The sequence below is a fragment of the Harmonia axyridis genome, chromosome 3, assembly GCF_914767665.1.
Source record: "Harmonia axyridis chromosome 3, icHarAxyr1.1, whole genome shotgun sequence".
NCBI lineage: Eukaryota > Metazoa > Arthropoda > Insecta > Coleoptera > Coccinellidae > Harmonia > Harmonia axyridis.
In genome coordinates this window covers 51,623,588-51,641,827 of record NC_059503.1, presented here as the reverse complement: position 1 = coordinate 51,641,827, position 18,240 = coordinate 51,623,588, and the positions used below count along the sequence as shown (strand labels likewise).

Here is an 18,240-nt window from a genome sequence, read left to right as displayed (position 1 = left end):
TTTCCATCTTATTACATATATTATATCTTATATTACATTGTTGAACGGATTTTTGGAAAATGGAAAATAGAACATGATAAATTTCAGAATGGGACTTTGTGAGAATCCGAATACCTATTTCTTATGAGAACTAGTAAAAATCCATTTTCTGATTAAGTTTTTTCAAGTCAATAGAATTTCCTAAAAACTATAGGAAAAAATAACAATGAAACTTAAAGACGTTCTGTTCTGGAAGAAATAAATGGTATGTTTTTCCTAATTGCCATCAGATATAAAATAATTGGAGATTTTATCAGGATCAATTACGTGAAACAACAAGTCCCATGCAATTACCTCAATTTTGTTATTGATCCCCTTTTTATACTCAACAAAATTTATTCCCAATTCAGCTATTTCAACAAATATCATGATACCTCAGATATATCCAACTGCTGGTGTCTTTTGCATCAGTATATTGGTAAAAAACTACATCCTTAATGGAAACTACGCTATTGTCATGAACTCCGAGTCAAAATTCGATTTTCCATGTGTTAGAATAAATTTCACAATTTTCAAAGGATTCGAACATCTTCTTGAAAAACCCGCAGTGTATATCTCGAATTTAAACGAGATTACGATTGATGACTTGCTGAACTTGAGAGACCACTTCGGATACAACAGCCACACGAAATATATTCTTCTCGGTGATGATTTGGCGAATCAAATAACCTTCAATCAGTCTTTGAACTTCTTCGAAAATATAATTTTCATCAACTCCAGAAGTGGTAGCATCCACAGTAACATTGGCAAGAAACAGAAGAAGTTCAGTGTGGACACAAAAATTGGAAATTGTGGGAACAACTACTCTCAGATTAAATTCAAACAAAATGAAATATTTTCGAGTGAAAAAGGAGTTAGTGTATGTTTTTTCATAGCGGAGCCTTACGTTATCCTCCAAAATGGCCATTTGTCTGGTATTGAATTTGACTTATGGAAAATATTTTTTGAATCACTCCATGTCGAAGGCGTGTACTCGATATTTATCTTTCCTGAGAAAAACATTGAAAATTTCTTGGACGAATTGATGACGAATGGTTCCTGTGACATCTTCAGTAGCATGTACCTGATGGAAGGTAACTTCGACTACAGCCATGCGCATTTTTTCGATTCCATTCATTGGCTAGTAAGATCCCCGAAGGAAATTCCAAGATGGAGATATGCTATGGAGGTATTCTCAAGACAGACTTGGCTTTTATGGTTTTTAGCGGTCGTAAGTCTTTCCATAGCGCACTATATCATAACAATACTACAGAAAAGGAAAGGAATAATCACCGATGGTTTAGTAATCATTTTCAAACATTTCTTGGAACAATCGCAGCGCTTGAATCCATCAACTCTATCCCAAACAATTTTGTTGGGTACTCTTATTTTGACTACATTCTGGATGAATCTTTTCTACGACAGTAGATTCACTTTCATGCTGACAGGTGTGAAGTATGAAACTAGCATCAATAATTTCGACGATATTATGGAAAATGAATATACAGTTGAATTCGCCAACTCTGGATTCCATTTTTTTCACGAAACAAGAGTCCTCAAGTACTTCAAGGACCACTATCGAGAATCTGCTTTGGATATGAACCTGACAAGAGAAAAGACAGCCAGACTATTTCTCCGTACCTTGTTCAGATATCAAATAGGCGATTTTCTAGATGAAAATAACAGGCCAGTATTGAGAATATTAGAACCACCTGTGATATCCCTGCCATTCGTGTCGTTATTGAAGAAGGGCTCTCCTCTCACTGATGTGGTCAACGATAAAATGGGTCGTTTAATTGAGTGTGGAATGTTTGCTTTGAGTAAATCGAAATACATCACCCATAAGATAGATGAAAGGAACACTGTTCATGTTAGAAAACTATCCTTGAATTCTCTTCAACTGCCGATGATCTTGTGGATTTTGGGGATCATGCTTTGTTCGTTACTATTTTTTCATGAAATATATATTCAAAATTGAACCAACGCTAATGATGATGATGATTTAAATGAAGATATCCAAGGTCCAAATCCTAATCTCAATTAATAAAGACAGCTTTGAATCATCATCTATAATGGTTGAACAACGAAATTTCTTCCTATTCCATGTGATCTGAAACTACTTATGAATCATGGTACTCTTCATACTACACACCAATAAAATAAAGGGGTTGTAATGGGTGTTTTTTAGGAGATTGATAACTATAAATAATAGAATAAATAGAGATAAAATATACTAAAAGACACACTGCAACACCCAGAAGGAGCTGTTTAATTTTTTTTTTTTTTGTAAACCATAGATAGTTTAGCAAGAAGTAAATAATTGAAACTTGGAGAAAAAACGAAGGGTTTATAATTCTTTTTAATAAATTTGTTAATAATGTGTTTGTCCACCGCGATTGTCTATACACTCCCCAACACGTCTCGGCATTGATGCAATAAGATGGTCTATTTCTTCCTGAAGGATACTATCCCAAGCTACCTGTACTTCATGTCTCAGAGCCGCCAAAGTCCGTGAGGGCTGGGGTTAATTTCAAAGCCTTCTACCCATCCATGATGTCCCAAACATGTTCTATGGACGAAAGATCGGGGGATCTGGGCGACCATGGCAAAAGATTCACATAGGTCGCTTTGAAAAAGTTCTAACTAACTCTGGCAACATGAGGTCGGGCATTATCTTGCTGAAATATAGGATTCTCGAGCCGGTCAAAGTAAGGGAGAACATATGGCTCTATTATTTCTTGAAGGTAACGCAACGCTGTCGTGTTACCTCGAATAAAGACTAAAGGTAACTTACTTGCATATGCAAGAACACCCCATTCCATAACACCTACTGTCCGGTGTTATTACATGACGCTCATCATCAAACTGAGGTTTACGTCTTTCTCCCCGACGTCGCCTAACCCTTCTTCGGCCATCATGTGCACCCAAGGAGAATCGAGATTCATGATTCCAATGTTGACATTCTTTGCACCACCGTAATGGGCTCGATAATAGTAAAGTAATAATAAAACGTTCGGACCTCTATTATTCGGACAGTAACAGGATGGCCTTGATCTCCTAACCACTCATCAGCCAAAGATTGAGTTATCGCAAATCGGTGTCTAACGGCCATAAGTCTCAGACGTCGATCTTGAACTCCATTTGTGCCCCTTCGACGTTCGGTGCCTACTCATCTTCGATTTTGGGCATTATCAAACACGCTTGACAGTAGGATTTCTGTTCGTATGGTTAGCGATTTCTCGAAATGACAACCTCGCCACCCGTAGACCAATAATTCGACCTCTTTCAAATTCACTCTTCTTCACATGCTCTAGGCATTTTAACAACAACTATACATCGACTTTGGATCTCCTCAAACAGCTGGTTTGATGTTAAAAATTTGCAAAAAACGACTACAATATTTAAGTAACAAAAATTGTTTACATGAAAAAACCTTCACGATTTTTTTCTCCAAATTCAATCATTTACTCTTTGCTATACTATCTATGTTTTACCAAAAAAAAATTAAAATTTGAACAGCTCCTTCTGTGAGTTGCAGTTTCTTTGTCAGTTAGTATAATAAAAATAGATGAAAAATAGAAATATTATTGGAATGATTTTTGCATTATTATAATCTGTTAGATTCGATCAGTCCATTTTCTCACTACTTACGGCGTTAATGGTGGCTTGAATATGCTTCAAGAGTTGCTACTTTGACAACTTAAACCAATGACTCAACGCATGTTACGGCAAAAAATACAAAAATTTTGTATGAACAATTTATAACGATTCGTCGCAGATGGCTCTGTAATCGAATTTAAATTTTCAGTCTGAACTTAAAGTATTCGTTTCATCAATGATTCGCATGAAATTTTAGTCGTTGTCCAACTACTTCGTTGAAACGCTGGAAAATGTTCCATAAAGATAGAAGGATTAACGAAGATTCCTACTAGATTCCTAATAAAAGAGATCGATTTCGATGTTTTCTTTCCTATCAATTAAAACTAACATGCTTTTTAATTGATGGATATTTCGAACCAAACACAGCAAGAACAAATAATTTGCCATTTACAAATGATCATTGGTAGTACATGTAATGAAAACAAACAATTCAGTAGTAAATATTAGAATTTTATATGAATTATTAATGTTCGTTCAGACGAAAAAATTTAATTCGATTGCAGAGCCATCTTCGACGAATACTGAAAAATAGTTCGTATAAAACCCCTGTTCCGGTAATTTTCAGTAATTTATGGACAGTTTGTCAAATACTTTGAAACATTGTTTGAAAATTTGATCATTGAATTTTTGTGTGTGGCGATCTGAATGTTGATTAACCTAAAATTGGATGGTCAAATCTTATGCTATTTATAGACACCATCGATTGTTTCAATTTGAACATTACTGCAGAAAATCCTAAGGGTTTTCACTAACATTACGGTCCACACGTCTATTTACAGATAGGACTATATAATAATAATAATAATAATAAAGGCCTTTATTATTTAGACATTAGTTACAGAAAATATATCATACAAATAAATAGGGCGAGGTTCAGTGTGGGTAATTGCACATACATATACAGGGTGATTCACCGCGATAGCCTATTAGACGTTTATGGAAAACTAATCATAGTTTTGTAGTGAAAATTTGCATGTTGGGGTTTCAGACATTGATCTTTCTCCCGAAAATATTTTCAGATCTCTACAATTTCCGGTTATTCCGGAAACAGACTACTACTTCCATATTTCAAATGGCACACCCTGTATATTTTTTTATACTGAGTAGCTTTTCTGATGATAATTTCAGCAATATGCCATGCCTTGGGTATGAACTTAAAGATTCATGAGTTAATGGGATTCTTATGAAAAAAATGGTGGCGACGAGGACTCACATTTTTTTTGAATATTTTTGCAGAAAAAGTTTTTTTCCCAAAAGTCTTTTGCATTTTCGATTCTGCAAATACGTAGTAGTATAAGTATGCAGTTTGGATCAAAAATGTACAGGGTGTTCATCAGGAGATCATGAACGTGGACAGTTCAAATTCATCAAAACTCAATATTTTCAAATTAGAACCCATATTTTTTATTTTTTCAGACAATTCTACTTATAGAAAGAATAAGAAAGGGTGTAGATTAATCAAGCAAACCCTATTACTAAAATGAATACTTTAATAGTTTTCGAGGAATAACTTTAAATGAGGAAAATACCGCATATTCTAACTGATTGGAGTAGGTAGTCTGTAACATCCGGAAAACAGAAAGAAACTAAAATTCGATGTTTCGATAACTAAATTCGACATTCAAAAAATTGTAATGAATTCTTAGAATATATATGTATAGAAGGGACGGAAAGTAAAAATTTGTTCTAGATCCTGAATACAAGAGCGATGTTAAATGTCGTCAATCACAATCGATCTAGACGATTGTTTGTGAGAGCAATAGGCTTGGAGATCCTTTTTTCATAACTTCACAATAGCTAAATCAATTAACTGAGAAAAACATTGACCATTTTGAAACACTAAAGAATTTTTATGAATAAATCTCAATTTGAACTGTTTTTGAGAATCAATTGATAATTTCGAAATTAATCAAATTATGTTACGCTACTGCTATAGCGTCCCGTCAGGCAAGGAGTGACAAAACATTATAGCAACAGTGCGATTTCCGTTCCTCTCATTATATCCAAAGAATAAATTATTCGTAATTGAAAATTTCATTGGTTTATGGATTTCTCAGCAAATCCAACGAATAATTAATTACAATTCATTAAATGTCAAATTTCATTATCGATACATCAAATTTTAGTTGCTTTCTGGGTTTTCCGTAAGTCACAGACTACTCCGCAAAGTTAGAATATTCGATTTTTCCTCATTTAAAGTTCTTCCTCGAAAACTTTTAAAGTATACATTTTAATGTTTCCGGTATAACCAGAAGTTGTAGAGATCTGAATGTTTTTTAGGGAGAAAGATCATTATCTGAAACCCCAACATGCAAATTTTCAGCACAAAGTTATGATTTCTTTTCCATAAACGCCTAATAGGCCATCGCGGTGAATCATCTTGTATTTTAAATGATGCCAATTTATCTGATTCTAATATTAAAATATTTGAACCCTATATTAGCGTCCATCAAGCTATACTGCTTGTTATAAATAATGAACGAATGTCGAAGAAAACATCTCACATATTGTGAGATGATTTGCAGTTATGATTGTAGGTATATAAACTTCCCAAACCTCATTAAACACCCTCAGAAGGCACGAACAAACCGTTCCTAAGACGACCTGACCTACAAAAACATGGCAACCAATGTTACATCGATAACGACCAGAAAAACATTCATTGTGATCTCGGCATTCACACAGATGGTTTGCGGTAAAGAATTCAGATCGAACTTGAGAAAACCTCTTCCAAGTGCCAAGGGTGCTGTCAGAAGAGTTGTTCCCCCCTTTTCCATCCAATCCTTGCAGAAAGGTATCCATGTGGCGCCAGCCCCCAGCTGCCATGCTTTTCAAGAACGTCCACCGGTCAAAAACCTGTTCAGGTATCGTTACCATCGAGGAGATTTTCCTGTGGCTCTGGAGACCAAGGGGATTTCCTGGAAGACCGACATCACCAAACTGGACTTTCACTTCTATCTGCCGATGTTCTTTGAAGGATTAACCGAGACCAAACACCCTTATAAAGTCTTCGCCAGGCAGGCAGTACACGACATGTTAACCTATGGTGGTAGTAAGACATTTCCTTGCATCCCCCAGCTGATAATCCCAATCAAGAACGCCTTCAACACCCGAAACAGAGAAGTCATATGCATCACACTGAAGGTCCTGCAACATCTCCTGAAGACGAACGAGCAAGTTGGGGAGGCTTTGGTACCTTACTACAGGCAACTTTTGCCAGTTTTGAACATGTTCAAGAACTGTAACGTGAACTGCGGAGATGAGATAGATTATACGAAAACTAGAGGGGAGAATATATCCGATTTGATCAATGAAACGTTGGAGTTGATGGAGAGGACTGGGGGCGAAGATGCTTTCATCAACATCAAATATTTGATTCCTACCTACGAGTCGTGTCTGTTGAATTAGATTATGTTTAAGTGAATTTTTAGGAAATATACTGATTATCAATGTTTGAAGTTTTATTGAATAACCTTCAAAAAAGTTAAATAATGGTTTAACGTATGTGTATTGACATATTAAATCAATTTCACAGCTTTCAGATGATTTTTCAATTCTGGAAAAAGTACCTTCCAGAGTGGGACTCGAACCCGCAACCTCCGAATAATTAGTTCGGCGCTCTAGCAACTGAGCCATCGAGGAAGCTGAAAATTTTCCGCAAAGAGTAACCACTAATCTTTTCATCAATTTCAACTTTTCTCAACCCTTGCGAATTATATATAGTTCGTGAGGCGTACTATCCCTCGATCCTGGGATTAGTGGTACCTCTTTAAGGAGAATCTTCAGGTTCGTCGATGGCTCAGTAGCTAGAGCGTCGAACTAGTTATTCAGAGGTTGCGGGTTCGAGTCCCGCTCGGGGAGGTACTTTTTCCAGAAATGAAAAATTGTTTGAATGCCGTGAAATTAATTAAAACTTCTAAAAGAGATTGATGTAATTGAATAAGAAAATGAAATCATTCTATTAGGGACAAAATAGAATTGAACTAAGTATTTATTTATTTGAGAAACCAATTCGATAGTTGTGTTTCCAACTTTAACGTGAACCTTGGAGGACGTGTTAGTATGACTCATTTGCTGTCGTTTGAGCCATATTAAAAGATATTTGAGTTTTTTTGATTTTCAAAAGATTTCTCACCTTACTTCATTTTTCGTCAATTATTTCTACGTTGGCCAAATTTGATTGAAATTTTGGATCATTTTCGTGGCCAGCGAGAAGTCCGGACCTAACACCGTTAGAATAGACGAAGCAGTGAGAAGATTGAAAGTAAATTTCAGGCGGAAAGTAACTATTGAAGAAATAAGAAAGAGGGCACGTACTTGTATAAGGAATGGTGGAGGTCACTTCAAATAATATAATAATAATAATATAATAATATAATGTTTATTCACTACAAACATCAAAAAAAAATTATAATATATAATTTATCAATACATTTACTTTCGAAATTTTGAGTTTAATTACAAAAAACAAATATCTAATTCATTACTTTCCTTTCTTAGCTTCTTTCCCCTTTCAAATCAAAATCTGCTGCTGAAACAAAATTAGTGCATGCATTCTAACGAACATTTTTTTAGGAATTGAAGAAGGAATTCGGCAAGTTTTAAAGTGATATTTTTCATACATACATTGTGGAATTCGAAAGTTGCAGGCAAATTTATATGAGAAATTTACTATTCTTTTCTTCATATACCAACTTTCAAATCAGATCTAATTTTTATTCAACATTGATTACAGCATAGTTTTGTCTTTTTCATACATATAATATCCTTTTCTGATGAAAATGATCCAAAATTCAATTCGAACTTGGTCAACGTAGAAAAAATTGACAGAAAATGAAGTCAGGTGAGAAATTTTTGAACAAATGATCGATACTAACGCCTCCTTCAAGGTTCACGTCTAATTTTGGAAACAGCCTGTATAATATTACCAAAAATGGAAGATACATGCTTCAACAATACATATGAATTGTTTAAATTCACAACAAAAATGGTAAAAGTGTTGGAGTCACAGATCGCAAAACTAAAGAGTAAAGCTACTTTGGGTTATCGTGAAGCAATTTTACGGACATCTTTCTTTGAGGCCAGGTGGAAGATAAGATCTATGTCAACCCTCCACAATCGATTCAAGCCCTTAAAAATGGAATTGGTGAATTTATGGAGGACATACAGTCGCAAATGTGCGAATTGTTCACAGAAAATTTCATGAAAAGAGTATGGTGCTGCAACCATAACCGTGAAAGCCATTTGACTGATATCGTTTTCAATCGTTAATGGCATGCCTTCCTCTTCACAATAAAATAAACATTCATCGATTTCTCCTACAATATACCGGTTTTTTTTTTTTAATAAAATTGAAACCTCTTCATAGAAAAACTTTCAGAAGAAACTTTATTATCCTATGATTGAGTTCATCAGGCTAATCAAATGACAAAAACAATTTGTTGAAGATTCTAGCTCTAACTAGGAGAGCTAGTGGTCCATTCGACTAACTCACATCCCAGAAAGCCATGAATATTTTGTATAATGCTTTTTTATTGGTCGATTGAGAAAATAATGTTCTTGCAGGCGGTTGCGTCATCAACCTTTATTTTTTTTGCCTGTTAAAACAGTATTGTCTTAATCGGCCAAAACTCATGTACCTATTATTCAAAAAATGTCTCGATTTGTGGGAAATGTATTAGTTAAATGAACCTCTAGTTTCAAGTCCAGTAATTGTCCCAACTCTCAATCAAAACTATTGATAATATTAGCATCGATGATTAATTTTTCATTTCAAACTACTTACCTTTTGTATTTTTGAATCTGCATAGATATCACACACATAAGATATAAACGATAACGAATAGCGCACTGTGGTACATATTAAATTGTACATACAATAGTGATTATGAAAATTTATCACTTTTTCCTTCATGCATTATGAATTATTCGTTTGTATCAGGTCTTCAGATCTAGCAGACATAAATACAGGGTACATCAAGTTAGACATGAGGCAACATCTGAATGTGCTTAAACATTTTCTTCTGTCAACAATTCACTGCACAGGGTGTTCCGAATAAAAGGTTACTTTTCGTTCGCCCCTGTATAAAACAAAAAACAAAGTAAGTAACAGAGGACGATCATTTGAACAGTACTGTTGCCGAGGAATCAAGCTAAAAATTAAAAAAAAAATGCTTAAATAGGCCAAAGGGTTCTAGAGACAATAATGAACTACAGACTTCATTGAGATTTCATCCGTTTCCGCTGATTTTGATGGTGTGTATACAGGGTGAGTCAGTAGATCGATAGATACCTCTTGGAAGTTTAAGGCTAAGAGAATGATTCAAATTTTGACAGAATCGACAATACTCAGCACATAAGCTTAAATTATTTTTCGACTACACAGTCTGGTCCTCAAGTGGTGAAACACGATACCACCCTCTTTTCAAATGAGAATGTCCAATTTTTATATTTTACTCATAATCTCCATGAAATTTTAATTTCGAAATACTTGTCATCATTTATGTGTGGTGCTTTTTGACCTAGAGGTCAAAATAGATTATATCTTGAAAACCGTTCTAGATTTCTAGATTTATTGAATTCCGAAAAGATTTTAAGACTTCTGAAAATTTACGCATCTCTACAGATGGTCCGAATAACACTGCAATTTTTAAAAATGTCAACAAATCAATTAATCCAAATGGAATACCCAGAAGTTTTTCTGCTCATCAGATACACAAGTCGATTTCAAAAATTGCAGAACACACTGTATATCTAACAGATATAATTCAGTTTAGAACATTTGTAACGCATAATATTATTGAGCGATTGGAGTGAACTTTTCAGTTAATATTATCATAGAAGAAGATCCCAGAAAAATAATTAATAGCGAGCGAAAAAAATGCTGGCTCGATCTTATGATGGCGACGGAACCTGTGACAAGGACGTAGAAATGGGGGGTACTGGGGGTAATAACCCCCCAAGATTTTCAAAATATAACATTTTAGAAATCTCTCAAAGACAAAGAACGAAAATTTCTCCATAGAATGAAACAATAATAATCATTTTACCTTCCTTTGAAATCGACACGTCAGAAAAAAATCGGACCCCTTCACGGTTTATGAGTTTATTATAGCTTCTAAGATGAATACTTTTATTGCACTACGAGCTTGTCTTTGTCCGAGGTTTATTATTTCCCTTTATCTATCCACTTTCTCGGCATCGCCCCTTATTTGCCATGTGTGATTTTTGCATTCGTCATCGGTATACACTTACCCGTTGTTTTCGGTTTTTTGTATCATTCTCGTCACACAATTTCAATACGTAGTTATCAAAGAACTGAACTGAGTAATTGTCTAGGCTGTGTTGTACAATTTATTGTGTTTAATTCAAATTGCAATTCATTCTTAAATTGGAGGTACAAATGAAAATTACTGATTTCTCGGATCATTTCAAGAAAAAAGTCCTATAACATGGGTCCGCAAACGCTTTGTTTTTGAGATACAGATGTTGAAGTTCAAGTTTTTCTCTCTTAGCACTTTCCCTTCATAAGATATTAAACTTGAATCGGCATAGATATTCCAATTCAAAGTTTTCATCATGTGATATCCTAATTTTGAATGCAAATCTACAGGGTGATTTTTTTCTGGAAAGTGTTTCCTCCAGAATTATTTTTTTGTGAACCACTGGTAGTTCAGAAAAATTTAAAAAGAAACTCTGGTTCAGTACTACACTTTTTGGTTTGTCGTAGTTTTGAAAAACAGCTCTGTATAGTAATTCTCAGGAATATCCAAATTATTATAAAGATCCAGTTGAGTAGCCGTGATAAATAAATTCATTATAAGTTTTGGTACTTATTTACCAACTCTGTAGCGAAGATAAATAAAGATTCGATAAACTGGTTAAGCATCACAAAATAGTAGGACTACAAGAAACATCCTGTATCTCCAAACCGTAGCGTTTGCGAGCTCATGTTTATGGCCATTTCATTTTTAAAATTATCCAAGGAATCTCCCATTTTCCTTCCGTAACTCCAATTCACGAACGCCCAGTATAAAATAAGAACAATCGAATTAGTAATAAAAAAAAATTATTTCGAGAAATTTTGTTCAAACTTCGTTATCAAACCTCTTTTTCTCGCATAATAGATATGAGGGAACAATGTCGTCAAAAAAATTTTTTTCGATTAGCCACCGCCCCCCCCCAAGAAAAAAAAGATCTACGCCCTTGACCTGTGACATATTACCATACCTACATGCCTCTCTTTTTATCGATATCACAAATGGTTCGTGGATACTTTAACAAGTATGATGGTTATAAAAATTTATTTTTTCCCGAAAGTTTATCACCCTGCATCTCAAAAGCATTCAATCATATGTAGTTTGTTTTTTAATCGCCTCCTTAAATATTAGCATGTCTTTGACTATATTCATTATCACTGCAAAGATTTTCACGTCCCAAAGAGTAGTAAATTCAAAAAATTACTGATTTAAGAAAAGTATAATTATCAATTCTAAACACTCACCATTGAATCACAGCCTTCCGATGAACACATCACCAACAATAACTACACAATATAAGATGCTATCAAATGAGAAAATGAAAAATACCACATAGACAAATGATGGAAAACTATATGTACATCGCCCCCTATTGTAACACAGTCAGGATTTTCATGTTTATGTAATCATTACGGATATTTTGCTGGTAAATCAATCAGGGAAAAGCCATAAATTGTTATCTAACATAAACGAGATGGATACGCAATCGTTTAATGAAATTTGTTTGATTATTTCATTGAAAATAGGACATTAATTTTGGTTACGGTATTGAAATTAAAGCAAGTAATTAGGACTTATCGTTAAGAGTAAAATTAATGCAAAAGCTCCAATTTTCATCAGTAATTAATTCATTAATTGTCCTCCCAAAACTACTTATTACTTGGAGTTTCCTTATCGCCATTTCGATGGTGAGTAAATAATTAGTAGTGTCTGTCCAAAGCAGAAACGATTTGCCTGACTCACACTCTATAGATATAAAAAACAACATAAACCGCAAAAAAATCTAATAATGAAAACTCTTGAATTTGTACCTAATGCCTTCTGAAGAACCTATCAGAGAAGGAGAGAAAACTTCCCTTGCAATAGGCTTTCTCACTTTTCTCTAAGGAAATCACTATCTCAAACGAGATATCCTATGTGACATACAGGGTGTCCCAACGAAAATCGAAATGTGGAGCATTGACATGGATCTTACTTTTCACGTGGCCCCAAAAAGAATTTAAAGGTGTTAAATCAAAAGATGTCATAGCTAATTTTAATCACCTCATCGAAAATACCACGGCCAGGAAACTTTTTTTGCAGAATTGCTATTATTTCGTTGCTTGTGAGATAAGTAATAATATAAGTTGTTCAAAATAGAGAAAGAGAAAGCTGTCACATAATCACATATAATATACTCAACTCAATACTCTACCACAAAAAAGAATCAGTCTTCGAATTTGCAAGAAATTCTTCCGGACTCACCTATCTGCAGAGCAATCGACAATTGGAGGTAATGAATTGAGAGAATTCATGTGTAACTTATGTTACTGATTTAATAAATGATATGAAACGGTCTACAGACAATAATCCTTCAATTGAACTCGTTAATGGATCACATCTTTATAAGAGAGCCCAGAAATCGTAAGTAAGATCTTTGATATTTTGTCAACCTTTTTGAAAGTATCATTTTGAGCGTTCATTTTCCTGGCAGATCACTTGATCGTTTCGTAATTCTGGATTTTTGAGCCGGGAATGGTATTAAATGATAAGAGTCTGTCAGGCCATCTGTAATAACGATAACTCTGGAATGGACGAACCTAAGAACTCAAACTTTTCAGAGTATAATCAGATATCGAATGCCATGGTTGGGGTCATTCATTGTAATTTGATCCTCGCCAGGAGAACAGTCACCTCTCAAGTTTTCAATGATTTTCTGAATTTCTTTCAAATCTGCCGGACAAAAGTAAATTGTCGATGCAGTTTCCTCCTCCCTGAATTTGTCCCCCGATGCAAGTTTTACTCCTATTTCTGAAAAGTATCGGTTGAATTCTTCTGCGATGTCTTGTTCACTATCCAATTCTTGTCCATTTTGGTTTTTAATGCTTTTTATGTTATTATTTTTTTAGATCCCTTGAGACATAATTCATTTAATATTGTCCATCCTTTTTTTGGGTCTTTTCCAGCAAGGTTTAGTTTCCTTTATGCATATTTCTTTTTCAGCTTTCTCCTAAGTTTATTGACTTCATTCTTCAGTGTTTTAAATGCCTGTTCTGTATTTTGGTTCTTAATTTTTTTCCATCTAACATATATGTATCTCGTGTATACAGATATCAAGGAGAAATAAAAACTGGAAGATGGTGAAAAAGATGGTCTTTGTATTAAACTACAATACATGTTTTTTTCACCCTGTATAAATAACCGATCAACATTTTTGGAAAACTTTTTGGAGTTTGTTTCAATACCAAAGAATTCAATCTTCAAATCTTCAATTTGGCGTAGAAACAAATAAAATCGATGATCCAAGTTCTTGGACAACGAACTCAATTTTTTTTGACGGTGAGTGTATTTGTGGAAACTACTCCTGGTAAATTATGTCGCATTCAATCGACGATGCAACGAATTTCAATACACCGATATTTCAGGTTTTCATGATTGCCATACACTCGTTGCAAATAATTGATTAATTAACATAACGGAGTATAAAAGCTGTCAAGCAACTCAAAAGTTGTAAATCCATACGTCATTCGAACGCAAATCAATTACACGTACCAATCCTACGAAGTTTGAATGAAACTGGTTCAATTGAAGGACTTGATGTGTTTCAGTTGAAAATACCTTACATAATTCAAAGTAACATAACGACGTTTCTGAAATGTATTGCAGAAATGTTTTATCTTTATTTTATACAACTTTGCGAACTGTAAAAACCGCAGCCTTGAGGGCAATAAATGTACCTTAATATACATTTGTTCGTGTACTTATTTGAAACAAACAACAATTATATTTTTTCTTCCATGTAACAAAAAATCGTAAAAACCAGTTGAATAGAAAGTTTGAAACGAATGCACATAATCGAAATTAATTTTATGGAGAATTCTGGGAGGATAGGTATATGGTATATCATATTCATAATAAGAAACTTACATATTTTTGTTTCCTCGCCTTTCGTCGCACAATGGTCCTCATACTCACGCAGAATTTGAGCGTTATCTGCCATTTATTTTCTTCACAGTACTTGAGATGTTCGCAATGAATAAAAATATTGAACAATGTTCCATGAATTTTTCATTGCGAATGAAATTTTTATACAGGGTGTTTCCTAAACATGCGGCAAAAATTCAGGGGGTTGTTCCTTGGACTATTCTAAGAATATTTTGTCCTTTGATGATTTTTGAAAAACCTATTTGTTTCGAAGATATAGGGGAAACAAAATTTCAGATAATAACATTTTATTATGAAAAATTACATGAAAATTCAACTCAACCTACAAAAACTGTTGAAAATGACAACCTCTAGCCAGCATACAAGCATCCAATCTTCTCCTCATTGACTGCCGAACCCTTTCAAAAACACCAGGATCATTTCTTATTAAGTTACACCCAGCAATGATCCGATTTCGCAAGTCTTCCACATTTTCTACTGGAGTGGTATAAACTAATGATTTTAGATAGCCCCATAGGAAATAATCTAAGGGGTTTAGTAATTGGAATGTTGTTAAACAAATTTAAAAATAAATTGTACCTACTTAGTAAACACAGTGCGGTACGCATTTTTATTTAAACTATTATTAATTTTAAAAATATGAAAAATGTTGTTCGCCCTGTATCTTCGAAACAAAGAGGTTTTTCAAAAATCATCCAAGGACAAAACATGCTTAAAATAGTCCAAGGAACAACCCCCTGAATTTTTGCCGCATGTTTAGGAAACACCCTGTATAACGAAGTGCTGAAAATATTGCATAAGTCGTAGGAAAACCAGATTTGTTAAGAAAAAACTCGTAGATTTTGATGATGAGTTTCTCCATGACTGCTATAGAATATATGGTTATCCTTATTTCGAATTTGATCACAAAATGTTAGTATTCCATCGCTTGATGATATGTAATAATAATTCCACCTGGTTTTGACTGATTTTCACTTGTTATGCATAGAATGAATGAATATTACGAAATTTTTTCAATAACACACAGAATGAAATCTATCTGTGTGGTCCAAATTGATTGTCATATTGATTGAATGAAAGTTTTCAAAAGTCATATCATTTTTGAATAAGATGGTTCAATATTTAGCGTTTAAACAAACAAAAATGGATGCATCAAGACAAGGCCGCCGCCAGGACCGGCATATCGGACAATTCGCCGGGGCGCCGAATTTCAGGGGCGCAAAGTCAATTAACAAAATAAGCCAAAATTTTTGATACAAAAATGTTTTCTAAGTGATACAACTCATTGTAGAAAAATTGTCAAGCGCCAATTTCATTGAAGATTTCGAATAGGAGCTCTCAATTAGTTATGAAAATACAAATAGGTACTAAAATGCACCTTTAAGAACGTCGTCGTCTTTTACTATAGAGCGTCCTACTTTCAAACAATTAAGGGAGTTTTTGATGAAATAGACTGAAGGTTCTTTGATAAAATTGTCAAGATGATTTTGAATTAAAAATACGTTTTCATATGAAGCTGAAAAGATGTTATGAGAAGAATAACAGAGGCTCCTTCAAGGAAAATTCAAGAACTCGATATTCGAAAGCGCTAAAATATACAGGGTATTATTGAAATTGAATTTTTCATATATCCTTTGATTTCGGAGGTAGTATTATTGTATGAGCACTGAGCAGATTAAATAATTTTAAGTGAATTTATTTTGAACTTCCAGATCTGACTCGCTTGATGCATCCATTTTTGTTCGTTTCAACGCTATAAATACTAGATCATTTAATTGAAAAATGCATATGATGTTTTCAAAAGGTGCTGTGAATATGACAATCAATTCTGATCACAGATAGATTTTATTCTGTTTGTTGCCGAAGTGATGGAATGAAATTCAGTCAAAATGCTCAGGAAACCAGTTGTTGCAAAATTATTATTACCCACATATCAAGTGATGAAATATACTAACACGATGTCGTCAAATTTGAAATAGGAAAAGCTGAATTCTATAGTAGTCTAGGGGAATAGTTATTTATAATACAAGTGCAGAAGGCATTGATATTGATATTTGATAGAATGAGCCTTCTGCACAAGTATTATACATTATTTTCTCTAATTCATTGCATTTTCATTGAAATTAATGAAATTTTTCCATAAATATAATTTAGTGATTTTTGTATTGAAAAATGTTGGTTGGCAGAACTGATTTCCTTAAGGCAAATTGATGAATTGACAGATAAAGCCGTGGCGGAAAGTTCAGAGAACCAACATAGAATAATAAAATATAACCATGAAAACTGTGCGTTTCTGATATATTCTCGCACGATTTTGTTCTACAAGATGTGGAAGAATGAACGGAATTAGAGAAAATAATATACTCGTACAGAAGGCTTATTTTAACAATCTTGCTAATCCATTACCACACGCATTTGCGTGCGGTAATGGAATAGCAGGTGTTTTTCCCACACTGTTTTTGGCAATGTGACTCTTTACGAATTGAAATACGTGCGGGAAAGAGAATGAAAGTGCACGCTTGTAGAAAAAATGTATTGCGAAACTGTAGTCCTAATCATTTCAGAGTTATGAATTTTTGAAAATTTCATTCCTTATTCAGGAAGAATAATCAGGGCCGTCGCTAGAGGGTAGGCAAGGTAGGCGATCGCCTATGGCGCCAAAATTCAGGAACGGCATTTCAAGCGTGATCAAGAAAAATCTAAGTACCGAATGAAGATGTAATTCAGACAGAAACAACAGAAAGGAATACAGACCAATTTAACATAAAAACCATCAGCCTCATAGTACATACTTTATTATGAGTTATTGACGTTATAAAACTCATACACTCATAAGGTTTGTCGTCGTTCTCTTCGATGAACCTTGTCGACTTTTATTTCGTTTTTGGAGCGGCTCCTTGATATTTCAAGAATTATTCTCATTTTCAATTCTCCAATCAAAATGTTAAATGCAAAATATTGGAGAAACGATTCCATTTCGCAATTTCCATTTTATCATTCTGAAGAAATGAAGGTAAGAAGTGTATTCATTTCATACCAGAATCAATTAAAATATTTTTTAATCGTTTAGTGTAAGTATATGCCTCGGTATATGCAAAGTGAGAGTTCTCATTTCCTTACTTTTTCAACAGTGGCGTTTTTTTTATTTTTCAAACATTTTTTGGCGCAGGGTAAGCCAACGAACTAGAAAAATTATCTCTACAACTAAAAAATATGATACCACATGATAATAATGATGTTGCTTTGTTGACGTTCAAAAATATAGGTACATGTATTTCATATAACAAATAAATTTGCCTAAACTAAGGTTTGTGCGCCACTTTCTTCTGATACAATATTTGGCACATTAACTCAATATTATACTCTCCTACCTACATGA

The 18,240-nt window shown here is 34.0% G+C and overlaps 2 protein-coding genes across 3 annotated transcripts in view; one reads left to right on the top strand and one right to left on the bottom strand.

Annotated features, from left to right (window-relative positions):
• Positions 1–18,240, bottom strand: part of LOC123674488 (protein I'm not dead yet-like) — a 70,044-nt gene that overhangs the window by 50,797 nt on the left and 1,007 nt on the right. The window contains exon 1 of one of the 2 annotated variants that reach the window (XM_045609376.1): positions 12,182–12,314. The exons of the other annotated variant lie outside the window; for it this stretch is intronic. The gene's annotated coding sequence lies outside the window, so the exon portion shown is untranslated. Of the gene's footprint in view, positions 1–12,181; positions 12,315–18,240 lie in introns of those variants that run through there. 2 annotated transcript variants of the gene reach the window in all.
• Positions 5,964–7,086, top strand: LOC123674489 (parkin coregulated gene protein homolog). Its single transcript, XM_045609377.1, has one exon. The coding sequence runs from the start codon at positions 6,298–6,300 to the stop codon at positions 7,084–7,086; it is 789 nt and encodes a 262-aa protein (XP_045465333.1). The 5' UTR covers positions 5,964–6,297.